Here is a 27,000-nt window from a genome sequence, read left to right on the forward strand (position 1 = left end):
TTCCCTTCAGAGGATATGGCGGAATATCCGGTGGGCATTTAAACGTCCCGTATGATGAGAGCAGCCCAGTCTGGGCGTTTGGTGGGTCCAGGACCATTTTGGTGCCATGGACACAATTCTTTGTAGCGCCACAATGACCAATTCTCTAACTTTCATTGTATTTCTCTATATTTGGTGGAGGAAAGCCAAGGCTAAAGAGCAGATTACAAGTGGGATTGACACAAGGACACAACTCAAGTGCAATGAATTAAATGTGACAATGGGGAGTCTAATAGAGAGCTAGAACCCATCACATAAACTGCTGCCAGCATAAGACATGCTGCTTTGACGAAGACAACTAAAAACAAAGGTCTGACTTGTCAAAGGAAACTGAGCCTTATAATCACAAGTTTTGTTTTATTGAGGAAGATTAACGAGGAGGAGATGACTGAAAAACTGAAAATCCTCAAAGTCTGCAGAAGTCTTTCTCATCAAATAGTTGTTTTAGATTAGCAGACAAATGGCTAGCGTAAATCATTCTTGAAGGAGGCATCATTTAGCAAGTCCTTGCTGCTTTTGCATTGATTAATTTTTTTTTGATGGTTTTCATTTGTTTAAAGCTGTATACTGTCGTTGCAATGAATAACTGCATGTGAAATGATGTCTTGCTATGTTTTTGCAACAGTAAAATTATGACCGTGATTTATTGACCGCTCTCCTTCAGAGTGAGTGTACTCAAAAAACTGGGCAAATACTAAGAGAAAGAAGCTGCAGGCGTAACCACAGGAGAACAGAGCTGAATGCACAGGCGAGTTGATTAATACTTGGGTGCTGTTGTGGACATTTGGATTTCATGTAGGGATTTATGTACCTATGCAACACAATAATTAAAATCATCTTTTTAATTTAAAAAGAGGAAATTAAAACTATGTGACCTTTCCTTTCCATATCACAACCTTGCACTAATGTGTTCTGATCACCCATATCAGATCCGAATAAAACATACTGATGTTTGTTGTTCTAAACTTGAAAGTCTGTATGCGGTATGAATACTTTTGAAAGGAACTATGTTATATCTCTGAAAAAATGAGGAGCGTTGAGGTCTTGAACCAAGAGGTGCTTAAATGTGCATGGCGAAGTTTGTAACGTTTTGATCTTTAAATATGTCAGTACGTTGTCATTTATACATGTCATTTATTATTTAATCATATCCGTTCATGTGTTTTGTCTTTGCATTGTTGGCCATTCATGCCTTTTGTTTGCTCAAACCTGTTGCATGGAGTTTTATAACCAAACTAGTATGTTATATATGTTTTCTATTATGTATATATTTAAAAAAAGAGAGCTGGGGTGAAGATGTGGCTGAAAGCCCAAAAATTATCGACAAATTGCTCTCCTAACAGTTAGATGTAATTGTGTCACTCTTAGTTAACTGATTTGCAGCTGGCATCATCACAAATTCTATACTAACAGACTGTAAATGAAAGATAAAAAATGTTCTCCATGAGGAACCCATTTTTCCTAACGCAAAAGGCACACAGCATTTAACCCTTCTCTTTTTTTTCCTATTTGATCTGCTTTTTAGTTCTATATTTCCATCGAGAGATAATCAATCTATCCCTGAACAATCCCTGTGAATTCCTAATACGAACCTCAATCACGTATGATTGCGTTAAAAGAGTTAGCGAGGGAGAGGAGAGAGAAAGTGGAGCGAGAGAGAGAGAGAGAAGGGGAGAGAGAGAGGGAGGCAGAAAAGGGGGAGACTGTGGACCATTCAGCCCTCGTCGGCGATGTAACTCACCGACTGCGTTTGGAAGAGGGAGAGAGAAAAAACTCATTATTTGTGTGCTACAACAGAAAGCACTTTCGTTTCAACTAATTGTTGCTCCTCAGACACAAATCGCTCCCCGCTGGCTTCATTTCCAGCGCTGCAGCATCCTTGCAGAGTAAAGCCTCTGCTGCCGATTCCATTTTTTTTTCTTTTTTCTTCAGACTGCGTTTAGAGGTACCACCGACGGAACAGGGAACTGGGCTTATATGGGCTCCTGTCTGAACCGGCGGCGGACGGTCTCATTGTTCAATGTGCGCGGAGGTGACGATGTGAAACAACAACCAAAGGAAGTTAGGACAACCTTGCTTCTTTTTTCCGCACGCAGAGGCGCACATTACTCGGCTTTAGGTGGAAACGCATAATTAAAGAGGCGTCAGGGATCCTCAGGACGGACCTGCTGTGCAGAGGAGGATTCGTGCTCGTTTTTTTTTGTGTGTGTTTTTTTTGACGCGGCGCCGTTCACCTGGAATACCTGAGGCTCTCCAATGACAACGCCGCTGCACCGACCTCCGAACACTGTTGCATGTTCTCACGCCTCATATTCCGGCCCCCAGCGGCCCTGCCCGTAGGTTTATGTCCCTGGATCGGTAAGTGCTGATTTCACGCTTCCTCACCCCGCCCCCCCGTCGGGTGCGACCGAAACTCGGAACAGTTACATGCAACTGTCTCCTCAAAGACGGTGCATGGCATGCAAGCAAGCAAACGATGCGCGGGACTCACAGGATTGTCTGATCAGGATGACATTTAGTTAAAAAAAACTCTCGGCGGACCGAGACCCAGAAGCGACGTTCTGTATCCTGTCCCGTGTGCTCGTGTACCACGCAAAGGGGAGCGCATCCAGACCCGACCTCTGCCGGCGGCGACCATAGACTCTTTCTTTGCTGATCGGGTTCGGGCAGATGGCTGCTATCGCCAGCTCCCTGATCCGGCAGAAACGCCAGGCGAGGGAATCCAACAGCGACCGCGTCTCCACTTCGAAACGTCGCCCCAGCCCCAGCAAAGACCCCCGCTCTCTCTGCGAGAGGCATTTCTTGGGGGTCTTCAGCAAAGTCCGTTTTTGTAGCGGCAAGAAAAGACCCGTTCGGCGGCGACCAGGTCAGTGGGGACAATTTCATTTTTTTAAAAATTCTTTTTATTACAGATGTGTGTTGTGTGTATGTAGGGAAACAATCCCCCCCACACCCCCTACCCATTCAGACCCCCTGCGCAACCCGCCCCTCTTTGAGTAGCAGAAACATTATACTGCAGTCAGGGGCTTTAATCTGAGACGGTTGATTTTTCGTTAGAAAAATCAACCTGTTTCTTTACTGCATGTCCTCTTGTTATCTGTCGGTCCTGTACATGAAGCACAGGAGCTGTCTGACTGTAAAGCAAACACTGCCTCCCGTGACGTTATTCCTTTAGTTTTTCACTGAACTCCATTAAGAATAATTAGCTATGTTGAACTAAAATTGCTTTCAAACACAACAGATTTCAAATAAAACCTGAGAAGGTTCTGTTCTCTCACACGTATAGACTAATAGGCTCCCACCCACTCTCTTGTACCCCACCCTCGCCCCCCATTCCAAACCCAAATACAAAGGCAAATTGAATGCACAGGGGGAAGGGAAAGCTGCTTTAAATGACCTAATTCAATATTAATGCAGATTGGGGCAACAGAGGGGAGATAAGCCGCACCGCAGTGCACCAAGGCTCTTTTGAGATTAAATGTTTTTAATGGTAAATGTTTATTGCAGACAGGGAGCTTTACTGCAGCGAAGGGAGGAATAGCCCTCTGCCTCTGAGAGCCGTATCGACGTACTCGTCGCCTCTGTTCCCCCCACCAAACTTCGAGGTCCAGCCTTCTCCCTGTCTGATTCCTCTGGTTCTGCCCTGCATGGTGTACAGATAACAGCCTAGTCTTGCAAGTCACCGCCACCTCCTCTTCCCATTCCCTCCTGCACCCTAGTCCCCCGCACCTCCACCTCCCCCTTCATCCAGATAGTTCTGTTGTCTGATGAACGACAGCCCGGTCCACTCAGAGTCCCGCAGACAGACTGATGAGGGATGAGGCGGACAGACATCAATTTTTAAGGCAGAATGGAAGGACAACAGATGCAGTCAACCCGTCTTCCTCCACTTAAAGCCAGACAGACTAATACGATGTCGTCCGTGGAGCCTCAGCAAACAATATCTGTGCCCATAGAGCCACAAATTTCCTAAATCTTAGTAACTACATGTAGAGCAAATTAGTCAAGCTTCTCGGTACCATTTGGTTGGTAGGTAATTCCTCAGATCTGATTAGGGAGGCAGGAAAGGCAAAGATGCTGTGTGTCTTATGTTTGATTATCCTTACATTTGCACTGATGCATTGCCATAAATAGCAGATACACTGGAGAACTGATGAATTCTGCCTGTTTAAAAGACTGTTGTTTTTCCTCTTATCCCCCCTTCCCCCCTTCGTAAGATGCACCCTTGAAACCTCCACAGGTGTCCCATAAGGGCTGCAGGCTAGGTCAGTAGCTCAGCCTCCATCCGTGTTTGCTGTGTTTTCCTCGTCTCCACTCCATCTCGCGCCCATGTCGACAACCTCCTCGGCCAGGGAGGGGTGGTGGGTGGTTAGGGGTCGGGTGTTTGTGAGAGGAAACAAACGGGGAATGGAAGGGCTGGGGGGCCTCAACACCTGTCTGACAGCCGACGACCCACTCCCTCGCTGATTTTCGCCTTCTTTATCTTCTTTTTCTTCATTTCCCCCTTTGTGTGGCTATTTTCTTAAAAAAAAAAAAAATTAAGCTTTATTTCGTACTCCTCCCCCACACACACCCGTACCGAGCTCAAGCTATCCTCCAGCAGGTCGTCTGTTGCTCTTTCTCCTTTCTGCCTCCTTTCATTTCCAGTCTCATTTTCTCCGCCAATCAGTGTTGACTCCGTTTTTATTCTCGTCCCTCGTTGTGTGTCTGTAAATCTGTGTTGCTTACAACTGTGTAAGTGGAGTACAGGTTGATATTGTGTGTATATTGGTGTACATTACTATGATGTGTTTTCTTTCTTGTGGAATACGTTGTCAGAGCAGGTGATCATTCACCATCCCATGGTCATGATGCCATCCGTCAGTGTACCTGAATGTTTTTTGTCTTTCTGCATTGATATGAAGTAAATCTATTGTCGTTCTAATGGTCCGTACACCCATACAATGATCTCAAGTTTTTGTTGTCATTGAAAGTCATTTTTCATGCACAAACGCAAGCTGCAGGAATCTGTTTACACCTTCACGCACACTAATACACATGTGTACAGTACAATCGCTCTCTGCTAAATGACTGGAACTGATGAGCCGTCAGCCATTGCTCTGGGCTGCACTGTTGCCGTAATTTATGGAAGCGTAGTTACCACACGTGATTTACTGATGTGTACACTCCCATGTGCTTTCGCACACACGCATAAACACACACACTCTCATTCTTCCTCAACCTGCCCGTGATGGATGATGAAGGGCCTGTCCTAGGAATTGATGGCACTAACCCAGGGGTAGGTGAGTTGGGAATTGACGGTCAGGGATGATGTACAGTTGAGCAGACGTGAACTCACTCTCGCTCTGGGTCACTACTTGGCTAACTCTTTCGGCTTGCTCCCCCTTTCCATTCGCTTGTGCCTTCTTTTATTTATTTATATTTTTTTTACAAAGTGAATAAATCTCACACACTTGTAATTATTGGAGCAATCAGCTTTGGAGCAGATCCCATCTGTTATTGCTGTTGAATTAGGATCGGGCTAAAGCCGTCTTTCTTTCTCAAGAAAGCAAGTCTCTGAATGTTTCTTTTTGCTAAATCATTTAGGATACTTTGTGTCTGACCAGACTGAAATTAATTGCGTGTCCTCCAACTCTTGTGACCTTGGAGGACAGTCTGGCTAATTCCTACTATATTCTTCATTTTCCAGAGGCAAATACACACATACAGCAAACATTGAGGGACTTTGTGACATTGCGTCAGATACACGTGAACGTAAAGTATGATTCCTCATCAACTTTTCAGCAACCCTTAAATAAATATAACTCTGCACTTTGATGCACCGGTAACTGAAGTCAGGCGATTTTTAGCTCAGTCAGCCATGACCAGTAATAGACCAGTCAGAAATAAAAAAAAAAAAAGATCTTGATGAAAGCACTCCTGACTTCCCAAAACATCCTAATGTCACTTTTACAGGTACATCAAAAATTTTTATTATTCAATAAGATAGAGCAATTTTTTTTTGTCACTCATTTTAGAAAGTTAAGCCTACATACTACATACATTTATTACACAGGGACTAAAACATTTCAAGCATTTATACCCTGTATTTGGATGATTATGGCTTACAGACAGTGAAACATGCCAAAATTCAGTGTCTTAGAAAATTAGAATATTGTGAAAATTTACATATTGGGTATTTATAGTGTCACACCCTAATCACCTAATTAACTCAAAAGGCAAAGGTTGAGCCTCCAAATATCATGTCAAACTCAAGGCATGGCCCACCATGACTTTTTGTGTTTCCCACTAAACTCTAGCGGGAGATGTATGTATAACTTGCAAGATAACAGTTGTATGCTGAAATATTGTTTTGGCACTCAAATCAAAGCAGTTTTATCTGGATACTGCAAAAAAAAATTAGATCATTGTGAAAAGACACTCAATATTGTTTATCATTAAGATGTACTTAATTAATCTGAATCCATGTTGCCAGTGAGGTTGCCAGTCAGTGATGATTTGAGGTTGCCATGTCACCAACATTTTTGAAGTCCACAGTAAACTCAGCCATCTCCCAGGAAATTTTAGAGCACTGCATGCTTGCTTTATGGAGACGTCTTATGGAGACACTGATTTCATTTTCCAGCAGGAATGTGTTTGGTTCAGCGACGATGCTGTGCTTTATTTGCCTACATAGTCAGGAACCTCACAAAGTATCTATGAGTATTATCAAGAATGAGAGACACTAACTCAATTATTTTTCAACAATATGGCTGCTAAAAAAGCAACCTGGGCTTCTATTACACTTCAGCAGAACCACAGGCAGATCGCCTCCATTCAATACAGATGCAGTAACGTATGCAAAAGGAGGACAAAACGACATGTCTGAAAATGAGCTTATTTAAAGAAAAAAAAACAAAAAAAACTGACATTTTGGTTTAAAATATCCTTTTAAAGGTATAAATGCAAGAAAAATTAATTGGTAAGTAGAGCAGCATAGTTCGGTGTCTATGTTGCGCTCATGAAAAAGTTGCCCAATCTGCCCTGCCAGTGAAAACCATTTTGCGGAAGAGCAGTTTGATGGAGTTCCTCACTAATCACAAAACATATGATGCTAAAGACAGTTGAAAGTGCTAATAATGTTCATGAAAATGAATAATGTTCATTAGCACAGTATATAATCACTGTCCAATTTTTAAGGATATTATTACTTAAAACCAAATGAAAAAATCTCCAGACAATTAGTTTTAAAAGCAGCAACAAAAACTGCGCAGTTTTCCACCACTGCGATGCGCAGAGCCAAAATCTCTGCTTTATAACAATGGTTGTGTTTTACTTTTACCCAAAAATCAAAAGCTTTTCTAACAGTGGACAGACTGCAGGCTGAGCATCTCCGGGATAAAGATCGTTTTCTACACCTGTACTGTAGTTTTGTCCTGGCATTGCTAGGGGCCCTGACGCTTTTGTTGCCCTGAGCTAATTTTCGTTTCCACCTGCTCACTTCAAGAGTGTAAAGAGCTCCGAGTAGCAATCTGACAACTTGCCAGAAGTCCTGCACCTCAAAGATAGGGGTCGTTTTGGGGTTATTGCTATGTTAAAAAAAGAAGCCGCAACAGCTTTTTATAACATCAAGAAATACCTGTGTGTCCGTTCACTTCAAACAATCTACCTATAAAATTCGAGGATTAAGTTTAGATATATGCGACATTCTCTCCGTAACCGCAGTTACTCAAGATTTAAGTTTGAAAACACCTCCAAGTCGTCTAAAACATCCACTTTTCCTGCATTAGCTGCAATAAATAAGTGCATTTTCATTGATTTTTCTCCTACTGTAAAAGTGTGCCAGTTGTGCAACCGTTTATATTTTCATAAAGTGATGCGGCAGATGGCATAAACCTTCCAACAGCTGGTAAGACTGAAATGTATGTCCTGAAATGTTTAGTGCTGTTAGTTATTTTTAAATTGTGAAAGCTGTGGAGGTTGGATTGTGAGGTTAAGTAATTCATTCAGTCAAAGGTGAGATTGATCCTGGAGTGACTACCCATCTTTCTCTGGGTTAAAAAACTGAATATGATCTTTATAAAATATATTCACAGAAAAAAAAGTTTGCATTTGTTTCCAGAGGTTTAAACAATAAAATACTTCCAACTCCTGGTGCAGAAAAGCCTTGAAATAATGAAATGCATCTTTTTATTTAATTCCACCCACGCTGAAAGAAAGTAAAACCTAACCTTTAACTTAGGCACATTTATTTAATGTGGGAAATAAAATAAAATCAACTCGACTCAATATTATTTGTACTTAATGCTTTAAATAAATAAAAAAACAAAATGCAAAAAGTTACCCAGAGTGACATTTAAACATTTTAATCCATAATAAACAAGGCTGTCCAAATCTGCAGGTTTATTTAGTGACCATGCTCATTGAGTGTGGTGGTCAGGAAGTCTAAAAACATCTTGCTGTTTGAGAGCGACATCTTGGGATCAGCAAGTCTCATAAACAACATATTTTAAGGCTACATCTTCACCAGGGATCCCAGTAATAGTGCGTGTGCTGTCTAGAGATAATAATAAAAACAACTGTTAATCTATTAAATGTGATTTAATCACTATTATCTGAACACTCCGTCTTCCACAGCCTGTGCACTCTGTTGTAGATGATGATACTGTTATTTCCCTCCGTGAATTGTATGTGATGATTTTTGGCATTTCAAATAGCTCAGAATTATCGTTTGTGTGTGAAAGTGCTGTAAGTACGGTAATATGTTCTCCATTGCCGCGCGACTCTCGTTCTGACATGTTCTATGTTGGGGATGCTGCCGTGGCTCTGCCTCTGGTGGTTGTGTATGCGTGTGGTGTGTGTGTTGCCCGTGTGCGTGCGTGAACTTGTGCATTTCAGAGCCACAGCTGAAAGGCATCGTGACGCGACTGTTCAGCCAGCAGGGCTTCTACCTGCAGATGCAGCCGGATGGGACCATCGACGGCAGCAAGGACGAGAACAGCGACAACAGTGAGTGGAGCTTTACAGAGGCTGCTGCTTCCAAATGTTTTACCGGTTCGTGAGTCAGCTGGTTATATAACATTTTGCCACATTATATACACTTAACCATCATTCTTATGCAACTGGTACATGGGCTGGGGGAAGGAGGGGGGGGCAGCTTAACGTGCTCCAAAATTAGCTTAGGGCCTTCCTAAAATGAATTTTCTCCTCTGAAATTCAGCATTTTGAAGGGAATTGTTCAGTCGTCTTCACAGCGCAGCATGCCCTCATTCCTGCATCTGGTTATGCAATCACAGGGAAAGAAAATGTGTCAAATGGTTATTCAATGGTTTAAGAGCTCTCACTTTCTCTTGACAACGTTACGCTTTCCACAGCGTAAAAAAAGTATTGAGATTTTTCAAACTTGTGATTCAGACGAATCCCAACATTCCTTCTGATTTTGCATTAATGTAGTTCTGCTTTAGTGTCACATTTTGTGAAAACAATTTAAGATGGTCTAATGAGAATTTGGAAACCATTTTACTTTCCCCTGGAATTTCTTGCCACAAAGATCCATCCTTGAGCCACCTCTTCCAAGTTTCACAAAGCATTTCCATAATGACCCATGTAAGAAAATGCCTTTGCAGAGCAGTAAATAAATAAATAAGCAGAGAAATAAAATCATCTACGCTTCTATCTTGAACTGCTGGTTGCTTCTTTGAAAAGACTTTCCCATGTAGCATCAGGGAATAAATATATGTCAGTGCAGAACGGTCATCAGAGCACTAATGATGACACTACCACTCTGGACGGAAGCCAGTCAGGAAACTAATCATGACCTTTCTTCTCTAAAACATCCTGCCAATCTTGAAGGAAGCTGGAGCCAGAGCTGCGGGATAGCAGCAGTCATGTAGTGAAAAAAAAAAAAAAAAAAAAACTCTCCCCGTCAGACGTCACTTTATATTTTACGATGAGGATGCTGGTTGAGTTAAAGCTATTTACAACAAATGAAGGTCTTCAGGACAAAGTAGATTACAGCATAAGAAAATTGACATATTGCATTTTGTCTTTGCAAGTTAAGCACTTTTTTTTAAATTGATATTTTAGGTACCTCTATTGTGTTCTGGAGTGCAGGATTTTATTGTATTGTGGAGGGTTTCCCCACCTCGTGGTAATCCTTTAGTTAAGCAGTCCCGCTGGCCCCTGGCTGGAGGAATGTGGTGAATAATTCAGCCATAGCAAACTAAAAATACCACCTTCCATTTGTGCCCAATGAATAATTCTCCATTCGAGATGCCTCGAGCTCGTACACAGTCCGAAGGAAGACACGGAAGGAGCAGCGGAAAGCCACAGGTTGTGCAAGAGAAATCCAGAGTGTTTTCAGCAGAGTACATAAACACACAACGCAACCGAAAAGTAATGAAAATGGAGCAGGGATATTTAGTATGCAGCTCTTTGCAGTGAACCATTGATTGCCGGGGTGGATTATTAGAATAATAGATTACCCACACCCTTGAACCACATCACCTTCTGACCTGCCGCATCCTCAGCCCTGGCAGATGGAATACGGTAATTTATTTCCAGGCAGCACGTGCTGTCCGCATGCTTCGCACAACATGAGCTCAGACTGAACCTAATTTACTTTTTGATTATTTGCTGTATTCCCGCAACGGATGGTTGTGCTGAGAATAGCACAAAACCGTTTGTTGTGACAAATAAACCCCCAACCAATTTCACTCACTTACACTATGAGTGCGACTGGTTGTGCATGGAGCATAGTTTTTTGTTGTTTTTTTTTTTCAAATGTACATGTCACATATACATGTACATTTAAATTGATACTATTTTCAATGCAGTTTTGTATTCTAAATCCGATGATACCCAATTTTACATAAACTATTTTTTTTTTGTGCATTTGTTTTTTTAGTCACCAGAATGATGTTAAACTGCCATCGCACCATTTTGCCCCATAAAACGTATTTGTAATGTATTGACCAGAGAGCCTCCCAAAAGTACCCATACCTCTTGGAAGTTTTTTTGTATTAAAGTCACAAATTCTGTGTTTATTTAATGTTTTTTTAAAAAAATTTTTATTGGGTTTTTATGTGATGGAGCCGCACAAAGTTGCTTATAAATGTAAAATGGAAGGTAATTGGTACAATATTTATGTTTAATCTGATACCCCTTAATCAAATCCAATGAAAGTGAAGATTAAATAATGGAGCAATTAAAGTAGCGGTTAAAGGGGCGATATTATGAACTTTACAGGCACATAGTGCTATTTTATTGCACAGTTAAGTAACAGTTTCCTTCTGTTGTTTTAAAAATGCTGTTTATATATACATAGCTTAAAACAAATTTGACAACACAATTTGACACTTTGAAATTGGGCCTCTGTCTCTTTAAGAAGCTCCTACTCTTTCAGACACTCCGCCTTCAGCACGTTACCAACAATGCTCTTTCATTAAGCCTTTAGCAATGTTCTTAGGAAGGTTGGACTGAGAATTAGTTTGTATGATAAGCTCTGCACTTCCACCAGGCGTTTGCTAATTGCTGCTGCTGCTAGCTCTGTGAGGCAGAAGCTCGGCACAAGCATGATGAAACGTGACTCATTTCAAAGTGTTTTGCTTTGTTTTGAACTCTGGAATAAGTAAAGTAAATTTGCATGCTTTAGTTGAAGTTTGGCTTACATGCAAAGCTGTACACCAAAACGACTGAAATGAAACATGATTAATTAAACGAACTGCCTGTTTAAATCTGAACGGTGATTAATCAGTTGATCAAACTCGGTAATTAACTGCACAGTCTGTTGGTAATGAGACACCTGCCAGTCTTAGTCTTTAACTCTCCATGTAGCACTGATGGCCATAAACTTTTTCTGAAGATGACACACACAGCAGCCTTTTAACATAAAGTCTCAGTTCAGCTGTAAATCAACACCCTAAATAATGTGTTGACCAACCTTAAGTTATGTCCCTACCATCATCACTCCTTGACCAATAATTTAACTTTGTTCAGTACTGTTGGTCATTAACCATAAATTTATCCAATCATCTGACTGTTTTACACGTGGGAATGTTTCTAGCTTGTTAGACAGGGAGCACAGGCTCCCCAAATTAACATTTTGACAGCATCTTGTTTTGGCACTTTGCGTCAACTCATGTTAAGATGATTTTAATTAAAGCTGACATCAGTTGGCACCTCATCAAACAGACCCACCTCATAAACCTTTTTAAACAACCGAGGGGTTTGACACATTTTCACAAGTGAGATTTGCGATAGTATATGTTGGCATTTCATAATATTTAAATATTTAAATCTAAAATAGCAACTCAGGTAAATTAGCAAATACCACACACTCACATTGATGCCAAGAAAGCCCTATGCATTGGAAACTTTGTGAATTATTATCACTGTAACCACAACTAAACTCATACATCACAGTTTCACAAGTGCATCAGATGCATTACTTAATAACAAAAACTATTATAATTTGAAAATTACGAGAATCATCACACGTCAAGGCTAATTTCACCATTTCTGCTGGTTATGTCTAAGTTTGGTTAATATTTCAAAGTTTACCAAAGTTACTTGTAAACCGAACAGAAGACTTTATCCTCTGTTGGCTGAAAATCGGACTCCCTGCTGAAAATTTTGCTCAGCATCTATTAGTGTCTTGGACTGGTCTCCGACAGTTCTCTTTGGGGAAACTGATGTTGAAATTAAAGGTCGGGATATTAATGAGAACTTTGGCTTTTGTGCAGATTAATATTGAACAAAGCTTTTTACGTAGAATAGGTATTTATATTGTGTTAAATTTACATTGTTTATATTCTCCCTTACATTTCCCTCAGTGTAGTTTAATAAAATAACTAATTTTGTTATATTGATCACGGTCCAAAATGTCAAATTAAATAGAATCTAATAACCACAGGTGCAACAGGACTACTACAAGACAAACAATTTAGCGGCTGGATCTGGATTTGGAGTTTGTTTTTGGGTGTGAGCAAATGCTTTTCATGTTTCCCATTTGGCAGGATGTCCTTTTAAACTTTTTATGAGTAATTCCTGCAATGCTGGCAGTCTTCACGTTAAATAAAATTTCCTCAGCCTAACTGCAGGATTTACTTCAAGACGATTACCGTTCGGCGGGAAGATTTGCCGTTTTCAAGGATTTTTACTTTACTGATGCGTTTCAACCCACTTTATGTCCTGTTTTTTTTTTTTTTAACAAAAGAAGATCCCGAGAAATCTCTTAAATGCTCCCCGTGCCATCCAGACCTCTCTCTTTTGTCTGAGGGGGGTATTAAAGAAGAAGAATCACCTTCAGGATAGTCATCAGATACTCTTTACAAGGAGTCAGTGCTGCTGTAATAATGAAATCAATCAGTGGCTGAAAATAGAAAAGCCGGACGTTTAAACGATAGCCGACTGCCGACTCCTGTCAATTCAATAAATGATTTTAGATGACAGATTAGAGCAAGAACAACGGACCAGAACTAAAGTACAATAGTTCTGCAGCATGCTATATTTTATGTGTTTTCAAGCCGGGATAAGTTGTGAATGGCACTTTTTACAGGCTCTGTCTGAGAAGAACCAATGGTCACGGAAATTATGAGGAGAGGAAATAAAAAGAAAAATCTTGAGTCTGACAAAGTAAATTGAAAGTTGAACTCCGTTCATTTATAGGCTTTTATGAATGGCCGGCCTGCAGTGGCCCGAGGGCAGGTTTAAACCATTGGCAGGCAAAAGCAGCATGTCGATATTTATTGAGTGAAATTGAATCAGCTCAGAGGACTGACCTGTGTTGACACGTCTCTGCTTTTCCCTGCCAGTTTTATCTGATAGTCCCCATCGGCACTTGCAGAGCAATCATTTCAGCTATGCATGGAGTTCCCTGCAGGTAAAGAGTGCCTCACACCTTCACCAGGCTAATGTCCGTCAAAGTCATGGCTCAGTCAGGAGAACAAACAGAGGCAACGATTGACAATCATCATCCTGTTCCTATAGACTACCTATAATTTTTTACTATATGCTAAGTAGAACCAGAGTAACACTCTTCAGGCAGAACAACCTAGTAGAAACCCAAACTATACAGAGATATAAGGACAATTACTTGCATTAATTAGTTAAAACAGATGCTGACAAAACCCAAGCCTTTGTGTGCAAAAGCAGTGTAGAACCAGACAGCAATTGGTTTTCCTTCACTGCTGTAAATCTCAATATCAGTCTTAACTGACACAATCAGCTAAGGCGCAGTTCCTGCGAAGGCTCATTTATACCCGACGCTAAATAAGATGCATATGGACAGGGTTTTCTGTCCATCTTCTGCCTTCATTTGCTGCCTATTTAATCAGAGAGCTTGTGGACGCCTGTTTCAATGTAGCAAATAGAGCAGTGCCACTGGTGTTCACGGCAGCAGTGTTGCGCGGTGTAGCTCGAGTAGCAATCAGCCAAAGGAAGGGAAATGATGACGAGGATGAAAAAATAATGACAGAACGTCTTGTTTCCTAAATCAACTTGTCACAATGTGTTAAACAGTCACGTGTAATGTAGCGCCCCCATTTATTTCAATTTCTCAGACTATACATTGTCAAATTTCTTCCACCTTGTATTGTCTAAAACATTGCTCTGAATTTGGAAGCTAAGTCAGAACCGCCCCCTAGTGTCAATGCTGCCTAACCTCGATGCCTAACTTTGAAAGCTTTAGGATAGTGACACTTGACAACTTCAGCAACAGGCAGACTTGTTTACGTACATAACCGCAGTGTAATTAAGGTTTCAGAAGTGTCAGTGGAGCTTAGCAAGTTCTACATGTTTACGTTTGTGATGGTGGAACACAAGAGGCATCTTCCACCGCTGGTCATTTGGTTTTACTTACTGAATAAATGTACTCAAATTAAAGGACACATTGTTCTAAAATTTCTTTTAGAACAATGCAGCCACAGTGAAATAATAATTTACTTAACACCTTGTTACACATTTGTGCTAAATTTGTGTGAGATGGCTACTGCTCTTAAAATCTCAACCTCTCTCTAGTGTTTAAATGAGCCAGCCAGATCTGATGAGAAGGATATGTGGTAGTACGGTATATGTCCTTCTGTTCGTTAGCCGTCAACATATACCTTCAGATTTCTTATTTACCCACCGTGAAGTGTCCCTATTACCCGTGTCCTGTTCCCTCCGCTGCTGACGGATAGCCAAAAACCACAGATCAAGGCTTGTACAGTCAAGAATTAAGTTCAAACTCAATTGTTCTGTTCTGTCCTTTTTGTATTTGATGTGTCTCCTTTGTCTCTGCCTCTCTGTGCCTCCCTGCCTCTGCTTCAATCTGCTCCGCTCTGCAGCCCTGTTTAATCTTATTCCCGTGGGTCTGAGAGTGGTGGCCATCCAAGGGGTGAAGAGCGGCTTCTACATCGCCATGAATGGCGAGGGCATGCTCTACAGCTCGGTAAGCTCCAGCCGGGCTGATGGATTGTGCAAATTTCTCCGTCGCTGTCACGCGTAATTATTCACTTACACATGTTTCGCATTGTTCTGGTCGTTGTCTGTTTTAATATTCCATTGCTGTAAATACTGAGCTTATTCAAAGCCTTTTATCTCTGCTCAGTTCAGTGGCTCCTCTCAGATGTGGTTTTGTGTTGCTCTGCAACACCTACCCCCCCCTACCCCCCACTGTCTTTGAAGAAGTACAGCACATGTTTTGCATTTAATTTGCTGCTGAGTTTTGTGCTTCTTTTCTATAAGGGATTCTCTTCTCTTGCACTGGCTGCTAATAAAGGGCTAAACTGGCAACTGTAAACAAATTTTATTGAATTGCTCAACTTTCATTTCTATTCAAAATTCCTCTTACACTGCACAATCATTATTAAACACGGCGTCGTCCATATTTATTGATGCCCCTGGAAATTATGTGTGATATTTGTATTTTACTGCAGTGAAATAATATTACACTGAGAAGACAGAGGAATCCAGCTTTTAATTTGAACAGATTTATTTTATTGGTAGAAAGATCCCAAGACATGAAAATCGCTGGTGCTATATGACTGTACATACAACTTAATTATATTTTTAATATTATTAAAATGATTGTTATTTCATTTTAGCAGCTTTACTCTATCTGGGGTGCCAAATGTCCTCCTTTCCTCCTCATTTGTGGCTAACTAGTCTAAATTCAGTCCATTAATTAATGTTCATATGAAATACTTAGTTCACTACGAAGTTCACAGCTCCAATAACTTTCATTATTCTTTAAATTATGTTGCCTGAAATAAAGTTTTAAAATATATAGAAGTCATAAAAACATTCACCAGTTTGCATCATGATTATGTTATTGCCTTTGTAACCGTGCCCTCATATTTATATCTGTTTAATTTTTATCTTTCTTTTTGCTTACATAAACTTTGTTTTATTATGACAATTTTCCTGGAGCAGCTGCACTTGTTGGCAGATTGCAAAGCTGTCATCATCAGAGTGGAATTAGAGCCAAATTGTCACTGGAAAATAGTCCACAAGATTGCATTGTGAAATTTAGGCTACACTTTAATAATAATAATAAAAAAAAACATTTCTGTTTAATTCTTTTAGCTGACAAAAGTCATCATTTATGTAAATTAAAACAAAATATCTGTACTATTATTTCTTCTACTTGACAACCTTCGAAAGAGAAGTTAAGTCAGAATTCATTAAGCTGCAGCTTTAGTCTTGTTCTTGCCTCTGCTGGTGCCTTCACAGTAACAAAGCAGTGACAGAATCTGTGTGCAAAAGAAAAAAAAAACAAAACTTCATTTAGTGTGGTAGTTTTAATGGTTTTGGCACGAGGCCTCAGCTTGCATTGTTAAGTTTAAAGTGAGGAATGCACAATAGGGGAGCAATGGGGAGAAGCATGCATTCTTTGCTTTCTCTGGCATCTTTCTAAAGCCTTTGAATACCTTGATACAGATAACTGATCATGCCAAGTTAGGTATTATATTATTAGGTGAAATTTCAAATTATAGCTTAATATATAAAAAGCCCATGTGGGACAGTGTGGATAGCATTAGAACGAGTGACAGTAGACCTGGTCGTAGAGAAAGAGGAGGAATAAACTGTGCAAGCAGAGAGGTATAAGTATAGAAAAAAAAATCACAGCTCACATACATGAAACCTGTAATGTGGTTTTTTTTTAAAATCCAAATAAAGGAAGTATTTCTGAACAGCAAAGAAGAAGAAAGCTGCCTTGCTTGAAGACCTCAGCCGAGGAGCTTGGTCATGGTTTTCTGAACGCCTTTCAGACACGAAGAATGAAAAGTCGGAATTCGCAAAGTGTCCATCAAACCTTTCCCACTCATAAATAGTTGAAGGACACAGTAAATCTCTTTTCTATCTTGTTGCCTCCCTGAATTTATTGACCAGGAAAAGCTTTATTGAGACCCAAAGTCAAAAGCAAGGCAAAGAAGTGGCGCACGTTTCGTTTAAATCTTTCAAGTCTCATAAACATAGCATAGTAATTTATTCACAGCAAAATTTCTTGACTTTCACAACTCCGGCACGACACGACAGGTGCATGAGCCAGTTGCAAGCGTGCAGAAGGTCGTTCAGCCCAGCGCCGTAAAGACTCAGCCAGGTGGACGAGCTCATTTACAACTACAAGCTCATAAACAAAACCCACAATTCACAGCCTCGATATAGTATCTACAATAAAACCCGCGACACCCACCCATATAAGCCTAATGAAAGTTTAATCACAACTAGATGGAGAGATTTTTCATTTCTCAAATTGATTCTAAGAGATGCTGTATGACACCCCCCAAAGCAGTTCATTGCTTCATGAAGTCATTATTCACACCAGAGTCATGAGGTTATTGTTAATTAGAAGCAGGTAAGGTGTCTGCTGTCTTTTTCAGCAGCTTTCAGAAAAATACATTCTGACTGATAATGTTTTATGCAGACGAGTGCACTTCTGACCTTTGAAGAGGAAGGGCATTTCTGCAGTAACGGTTCAATGTGATCCACTTTCTGGCCAAGCACATGCAGAGCAGTGATGAAAAAATGCAAAGCAGGGGGAAATATGCTCAAATATGCATATATGGGAGTTAGCGTGGATCATTTAGGGGCTTTTAAAACATAGACTGGCGCAGGATACTCATAAACAAGCTAAATTAAAATGCAAAGCTGGAGTAAAGAGCTGCCTGTTTTCTAAGTTATTTTAACCGTGAGATATTTCAGCATGTTACTTGGAACGACTACCGAAAGTCTTAAAAAACTACAGTAGAGAGGAGCTTTTCTGCTCCGTGTTCACACATTATGAGCACCATTCACTTTAATTTACCTATCATAATTTCCCACCTTTAATGTGTGCTCCTGTCTTGACTGTTTCCCCCTATATTTGATCTGTTCTTATTTAAATTTTCTGGTTAACTTCCTCTTCTGTAAGATTACCAGACCTCTCTTTTGTCTTTCTTAACTTGAAAAGTTTCTTTCTCACTGATTTTTCTTGTCTTATTTCACATTACCTTATTGTAAACCAGTGATGTGTAGCTCTCCTCTCTCCTGCCTTCAGGGAAATAATTATAAAGAGAAACCTTCCCTTCCCCACACTCCTGTCCTTTAATTTAGCTTTCTCTGCTTCTTTGCAGTTTGTTCCTATTGAGAGAATGTTAAAGGCCCATATTGCTTCCATGCTCGCTGTTAGGTTGCAGCTGCAAGCGACACTGTAGTCCTTTTAAGTGTTTTGTATGTGGTTGATTCTCAAAGTTCAGTTTTGCGATTGGTGTTGATCAGCTAAATGGGTTGCACGCAGTAAAACTAGTGGGTGGCTTGCTTCTCTGTATTTGGAGTTTAGAGCTCGATGTCGGGGCTGTTGCTCATTGAGTTGGGTGAGAACGCTTATGTGGAGTGTTTAGCAATGAAGTGCGTGGGGGCTGAGCATCTACAATAAAGAGTTTGCTTCCATTATTTATAACACACAATATGACCTACTTTGCTGCACAGCAGCAACCACTGCTCCATCTCAGTTTCTATCTATCTATCTATCTATCTATCTATCTATCTATCTATCTATCTATCTATCTATCTATCTATCTATCTATCTATCTATCTATCTATCTATCTATCTATCTATCTATCTATCTATCTATCTATCTATCTATCTATCTATCTATCGTAAAACCGATAATGTCAGAACTAAGCGAGGAAATGAAAGGGGAATGTGGCCTGAGTGACAAATGGTAATGTGTATTTTTCCGTGGCTCGTCACTTTTTCCTTCTGTTTGTAGAAGAAAAATGTCTGGCTGATGTTTGAGTCTGTTGTTTTGACCGCAGCTGTGATTTATATCCTGTGCTGCTTGATAGTTTTGTCTTCAAAACAAATAAAGCGAGAAAAGCTACAGAAGTCACAATCTTTTGTCCCCTACACTGAATCAAGCCGTTGAACCAAATGCCTGGTTTAAAGTGTGTATTTCTCCATTTACATTGTTTTTTTTTGTTTTTTTTGTGTGTGTGACCGATTTGTAGCTGTAGCCTGTCTCTTTCTTTCAAGGAAACACTTTTAAACTTCCAACACGATTGACAAAAGATTCAAAGTATGGAAATGAAAGCTGAAGGATATAAGTGAACTATAAAGTTTCTGTCGTTTTAAGTGACGTCTTCACATCCCTGAACTGAATCTTGCCAAGGATAATAATAAAATTCCCAGGAGTTCAATGTGAGGTGTGGGATTGTCGGAGGGGCTAAATCCCTCACAGATAACAAGGGTTTAGTGCCGTATTAAAATGGAGGCATTCACCTTCCCTTCTAAACTTTATCTGAAGATACTTTTGGAGCTTGTTTCCTTCATATCAAATCAAAAAGCTGCTTCACTCACTGGAAAGGAGCAAGTAGCAAATCCAGATTCTGGGTGCAGTCAGTGGAGCATTTCCAGTAACCCAGACTCAGATACTGAAGGCATCTTGATTTTGTTCTTATTAATGTTACCATTACACCCTCCTGTGACACAAGGTGTAATGACCTTTTGTCACAAGACAATAAAAACGTCTACAGTATGAAAAATAAATAAGTTCACCGTCCAAATTCATAATTGAGAGAAAAAAACACCTTTGATTTGTCGTTACGTTTTAGATGTTAAATACTTCATACGATACATGTATTGTAACTATATATGAGACCGTAAGCTTTTCTGAAATCAGTAAATATTCGTGTTAGAAACATAGTTAATGGTTTGTGCTTGTAAGACTAGTTGGCGTTACAAAGCTCCACAGTTAAACATGAAATTATCAAAAATACATGTGATAATTTGAACTTCCCTACTTTTTCTTGTCAATCTAGCCCTGAATCTTCACGTCATATTTTGATTTAGTTATTCCCAATCTAAGTCCGTGAGTAAATAGGTCCATCTATCTCTGTAATGAGCAGTCATCGTGGTCGTCCTTGTGGACATGTTTTACTGGCGATTCTGAAGCTTGTCTGCGAAGCCAAATGATTGATCATGAAGGTTACAATAGTATTAATCATGCGTGTGTGTGCGGAAGAAGAAACAACAGCTTGCTGCCATGTAATGCATCACTGCCAAACCTCTACCTGCCTCAACACATATGTTCACTCTCCAACTCGTGTGGCCAGACAGGCGCAATGTGACCCCTGAAGCTCCACCGGTGTGCGAAACGTCTGCTGGTTGACAGTCGACATTTCGCAGCAGGTCCAGATTAACTGAACCACCAGGTCTTTGCAGAGCTTGTCCTCCCTCCTGCTGACCGGTGAGACATTTTCACACTTGCAACCATGTGCCTGAGTTCTTCACCTTTGCTGTTTTTCGCTATAATGAGACCACACTGGCTCATTAAAAAAAAATAAAAACAACAACAAAAAAAAAGGAAATGTTGCGCATTGAAAAATACTTGTAGATATAATCTGCTGACTGAGGTTTATTTTGAACTTACAACAGTGTGACTGAGCAGAAATTGAGATTTCATAAAAATAAAAAAATACAACCTTTGTTTTCTAATTACGTGTCTCTGGCAGGATTCATTTATCACCTATGCAGCAGTTTCGCCTGTAACCTTATACTTCTGCTGCTATTTGAACTATTTGGTCCAGGCGAGCCAATTTTCATATAACTCTGGTTATCATTTTTGCAGTGCACCTCTTAGCGCAGTGCCTTGCAGAAGTGTTTATACCCCTTGAACATTTTCATATCATGTTCATGTTCCAAACACTACCTCTAATCAAATAAGTTAACATTAAAAGCATAGGTGTAGATATCTATAGTTCAGGTAGGAATGTCTGTCCATTCAGCAACTTTTATGTATTTCACAAATCCTGCTGCTTGGGAAGAGAAACTTGAAGATGGCAGTTATATGCATAAAGGTCAATATTAGTAAAACCTGATGTGGGTGGCAGAATACTCTAGAATAGGATAAAAGTTTGTCTTCTGGCTCGAATCCAATTAAGAATCTGTTGGGGAAATGGTGTGTTCACAAACACTGTCTTCCCATCTGACCGAACTAGAAAAATGGGCAAACACAAAAAAGCTGGCAGACACACAGAACCCCCTTGCCCCCCGCAGCTCTAATTGGAGCCAATGTTACACAAAAACATAATGCAGCAGGGTAAACATAAATGAATGCAACGGTTTTAAGATTTTTATTGACAAGATGTGAAAACCATTTATTATTTCCTTCTCACTTCATAATCGTTTTCTGCTTTGTGTTGGTTTATTGCATGAAAAAAAAAATCCAATCTGAAGCACTGAGTAAGGAACTGCACACAACATAGCATGAAACCAGTGCACGTAAATGAAACAAGCCAGTTTGTCACGTTAGTTCAGAATAATCTTACAGAACGCCAACCTGATCAACCGAGGGTTTTGGTACAGGATTTGAATTCGTAACCTAGGTTGTGTTTTTTTAATTCTTAAAAAAAAAAAAAAAAAAAAAAAACTAATAATTTTTATCCCTGTGAGGGTAACTTGGTCTGAATTTGAGAATAAAAGGTGCAGGCTTGTATTTGGACCCAATAATATGACAGTAAACAGATTTATCTGTCCCCAGCCTGAGTTGGATCACAGATGCACAGTCACCTCCAGCAGGAAGCAGAATTGGGCTGTCAGTCGAACAGACAACCGTGAAAGGGCACACAGCCCTGAAGGATATATTAATAAATAAAATACAGCTCAGGGCTAAACACACTCTCTCTCTCTCTCTCTCTCACACACACACACACACACACACCCATGCACACGCCCACACACAGAGCGCAAAGTCTGCCAAAACTCAGACGGTCCAACATCCTCTAAACTAGCTGATGTGCATCAGCCGCTCTATAATGGACAAACACATTTCGCCTCCTTTAAAACCGATTGGAGTTGGTTTATGATTCAGCCCCGTTCGCTTGTTCCGGAGGCGCTGCTAGGGATGGACGAGCAGCGGCGAAGGCTAAAGATGAAGAACTTAAGATCCACTTCATCAGCATTCATTAATCAGAACACTTAGCCCAGTAAATATAGATTTTGTTTGGGATTAGTTTTAGATGCAAACTTTAAATGAAATGGTACCATTACCCTAATTACATTTTTATAAATGACCCAGTTTACAGTATCTCGTAGCGTTGATGGATTGGAGGGTTGAGTGTATTGTTTCTTTCACTCTTTCACTGTCATGATTGTGATCTAGTGTTCTGCTCTGTTGTTCTGCTCCGCTCTGACACGTTCTCCAGTCTCGGGTCCTTTCTATTTTCACCGTTGCCTCTCATTATTTTGTCCTTTTCTCAGTCCCCTTGACTTGTGGCTGAGAAATAAAATCGCAAGATACAAATCTTCTCATTTCTAAGACTCCAATAATAGCATAATTCTGTGTATATCTCTGTGGTCTGTGTGTGTGTGTGAGGCTCTAAATAACGCATTTCTCAATAAGTCTCAAATGCTGATAATTATTTTTGCACTTAATGTTGTTTCTGATGTGGAATCAGGCAGATTTTTGAGGGAGCTGATGTACAATTAATCCATCCCTATGTTACTGCTGATCTTTGCATCCTTGCTTGTGTTTCATTTTTATTCTGCAGGAGGTGTTCACACCAGAGTGCAGGTTTAAGGAGTCAGTTTTTGAAAACTACTATGTGATCTACTCGTCCACTGTGTACCGGCAGCAAGAGTCGGGCAGGGCATGGTTCCTCGGCCTCACAAAGGAGGGACAAGTCATGAAAGGCAATCGGGTCAAGAAAACTAAGCCCTCGTCTCACTTTGTTCCCAGGCCTATTGAAGGTATGGAAGTGTTTAAAGCAAGCTTTTAAATATTTAGCTTGTTCTCATTTTTTTTCTTTTATTTTTTTTGTTTTGCTCAGTCTTAAACTACAGCATCTGTTTGACTGGGCTATTCTAAATGTTTTTGGGGGATTATAGGAGTATTGGTTCTTCCTGAATGAGTAATTTCTCTATTTGCATTCGCACTGCAAACAGGATACTAGAGCAACACAATGTGAGCCTGGGAGTTGTTACACCAAGGAACAAGGCATAATCATATTTTTCTTACTTCTGGTTAAAAAATGTTTACATGTCCGACTTTATGTTATGTTATAAATCCTATTCCATTGCTTATTGTAACAAATTTTACTAGTTTAAAAATCTTAGAATGTAGCCTTAACATTACATGTAAACACTGTGTTGAAAACAAACAAACAAAAAAACACAGATTTAAGAATCACTTGAAGACAGAATGGCCATGTTACCTGTTTCGACACAGTTTGGCTAAGTGGTATCAGCTGCATGTGTTTCTCTCAGGAGATCAGTCTTATCATGAGAACCTGTCAAGCTGTGTGATAAAAAAAAAAAAGTGCTGACAGTGTGTCCTCGTTCCCTTGTCTTTTCCCTCTCAGCCTGGTATAATTGTCCCAACCTCACACCTGACCTTGTCTGTGTCTGCACGCCCATCTCTTCAATCTGCTCTCCGCCGTCCCCTTCTGATCACCTCCTATCTTTGTCCTTTTTCTTTCCTCCCTTTTGTTTGCACTTCTGCCACAGTTTGTATGTACCGGGAGCCGTCGCTGCATGAGATAGAGGACAAGCACCGCTCCAGGAAGAGCTCAGGGACTCCCACCATGAATGGAGGGAAAGCTGTCAATCAAGACTCCACATAGCACCAGTTACAGGGACTTCCAGCTGGGGGTAGGAGGGGGAGGGTCGGCCTCGTCCTGACTCAGGGAGATGGGGTCAAGTCGGAAAAAATAAACCTCACCGCTCCCCCTGAGAGATCTGGACCTCCATACTCTTTTTAAACAAAAGAGGGCGTGGGACAGCTGCAAGGAGCTATTACTGTACAACCAAGACAACAAAAACAAAACTGAACTCTTGCCTGTGAAAATGTTTTAGATATCTATATATATATATATATATTTAAATATATATATTCTTGACCAACATTTTATGCAAAACTGAGAAAAAGGCTGTGAAAACAAAGGATTTGTGGTCTCTACATATATTCAAATATCTGTTATTTTTTTATGTTGTGAAAAACAAGCTTTAATACATGTTCAGTTTTCATTCTTTTTTTCCTAAACATTTGTTGCACTTTTATTCTTTATTGTGTTGTTGTTGTTGTTGTTGTAAAAGATATCCCAAGCCATTATCATTATAACCGTCATGACTATTTTACCGAGTGGGGTCCCGGTTACTATGAGGGTAATAGCGGTTCAGTTCTCTTGACCTTTTTATTCATGAGTATTTTTTTTTCTTACTAGAGCATCTTGAATGCAAGGTCAAAGGTCAAGGCTGAAAGTTACAAATGGTGGGATGTATTTTACTCAGGTGTGTACTGCAAGTTAGACCAATGTGACTCGTGGGGAATGAACTTCCCGGTTTTCCTGCTGTAGCAGGACAGAACTACATCAAGCAATATCATAAAGGGCAATCTAGAATGTTTTTAAAGGACTGTAACAGCGGACTGACAACACATTGCTGTGGCTGGTGTACTAGTCTGTACGAATGACTGACAAAGAAAGTTGCATAAGTTGGTAAGCGTAAGAATAGGGGTTTGCCATCTTGCTACAGTTATGACATGGTAAGAAAGACGGGTAGTGTTTGTGCAAAGTCATGTGCGGACTTTACAACAAAGTAGATTTCTCCTGCAGCGGACCGGCGAATCGTCCATGGTGGACCCCGCCTCTCGCCCATTGACCGCTGGAGATAGGCACCAGCACCCCTTGCGACCGTACAAAGATGAGTGTGTTAGATAATGGACAAATGGACGGATAGATTTCTCTCCGTCCATTTGTTACTCCAGGCCAGTAACAAACCTTATCAGTTATCAAGAGATGCTGTTAGCTATAACAAATCACAAAAATATCACTCCATGTACTGCTTTAGAGCTACTGGACAAATCAAGAAGTTTTCTCTGACTGAAGATTTTATCTTGTTTGCTTAGGGTGAAAGAAAAGCAACATTTTGTTTAGCAGGCTTAGGTGGTGAATTTCTTAACTTTCAAGAATTGTAAGTTCCAGAACTCCCTTTACGTTTATTGTGAAATCACTAGGGATCTTTTAATGCAGACAGAAAGGGTGCCTGACTGTTTAATAAACCACCAATCTGTCATGCAAATATTTTAACACAATTATTTTTACTGCTTTTCAATCACAGTGAAAACCGAAGGTTTGACTGAGCAACCGGACTCGAAATGAGCCATCTGTTGCATTATGACGAAGAGTTTATTTTTCATACATCTACACACTTACAGGGCTGTGATCTGACTGGTACACCTCATACTGTGTACGCTGCTACGCTCATTCCTAGCCTCCTTTTTAAGTTGATCTATCTCAGGAAGTCTCGCAGTTGTTTCGGTGATGAAGCCTGACTTAAAAAAATAAAATGAAATAATGGCTGCCTATGGTTCAGCTCTCATTGCACAAAGCCGGACGATTTGGCGTGGAGGTGGATGATGATGCGCAGCTGAACGTAGTCATGTTAGGAACGCTGGAAGAAGAAAACGGACAAATACAAAGCATGACCATCACATGACTGTAAACGTTTCTTTAAGTTTGAGGTGAGATCTAAAAATATATATCTATATATTTTGACTTTGGGGAGTATATGTCTAAATAAACATTTTATATGCAACACTTGTTTCAGTATTTTAGTTAGGGTTTATACATTCATATATATATATATATATATATATATATATATATATATATATATATATATATATATATATATATATATATATATATATGCTACTGTACATGTGGGAGGAAGCTGTTGGTTGCCATGTTGGTAGTTTGTACAGTTAATAGCACACATTCAACTGCACAGAGCAAGCGGCGGTGGTGGGCATGTCATCGTCATGGATCTGGGAGGGTCTTCCACTTGAAATCCAGGCCCACATCTGACACCAACAAGAGCTAATGGTAGATTAGTTCAACTTCCACTTCACCTCCTGCAATACTGCATTACTGTGAATCGTACATTATGATTAATGTGACACTGAAAGTCAAAAGGCAAGACCAGCATATAAGTATCTTTTTACAGACGTTTATATTGTGTATATGAGATATGTGTGTGGAGTTAAAGTTGTGCATGAAACTGGATATGTACATTGTCAGCCGACAGCAGAATGGGCCGATTTGGTGAAAGAATGGGAGTGAGTAAGGCGGTCAGAAACAGCGAAGCACTTTTTTCTTTTTGTGGGTTTATTGATGTGTGATAGGGGGACAAAAGCATTGAAATTGTTTGAAATATTGAAAATATGATTTAATATTTTTATGTTTGGAGATGATTTCACTGCATTCAAACACACTCATGTATGCATTATGAATTGTGAGATTTAAAAAAAAATATGCATTGATTCTAAAATTCAGAATGAAGTTAGTGATTGTTTAAGAATAAAGATTATGTTATCAAAAAAATTACCCTCTGAGTTATTGATTAATCTTTTTACCGTATCTCTCTTTCAAATGTTGCCAGGTTTGAAGACACCGTGCGCCCTCCCTCTCCTGCAGGAGATCTGACATTAGATGCACAACTTTGCATTACTTTTCAGTGTT

General features: G+C 40.0%; 1 protein-coding gene across 1 annotated transcript; it reads left to right on the forward strand.

The window, feature by feature from the left end:
- The first annotated feature begins 1,629 nt into the window (after positions 1 to 1,629).
- On the forward strand, positions 1,630 to 26,089 carry fgf12a (fibroblast growth factor 12a). The gene is made up of 5 exons (XM_015000122.2): positions 1,630 to 2,905; positions 8,917 to 9,027; positions 15,345 to 15,448; positions 23,032 to 23,230; positions 23,987 to 26,089. The coding sequence occupies exons 1-5, from the start codon at positions 2,710 to 2,712 to the stop codon at positions 24,100 to 24,102; spliced, it is 726 nt and encodes a 241-aa protein (XP_014855608.1). The 5' UTR covers positions 1,630 to 2,709; the 3' UTR covers positions 24,103 to 26,089.
- The last annotated feature ends 911 nt before the right edge of the window (positions 26,090 to 27,000 follow it).

This window comes from Poecilia mexicana, unplaced genomic scaffold (genome assembly GCF_051168715.1).
Source record: "Poecilia mexicana isolate PSO_F unplaced genomic scaffold, ASM5116871v1 scaffold_17, whole genome shotgun sequence".
Lineage (NCBI taxonomy): Eukaryota > Metazoa > Chordata > Actinopteri > Cyprinodontiformes > Poeciliidae > Poecilia > Poecilia mexicana.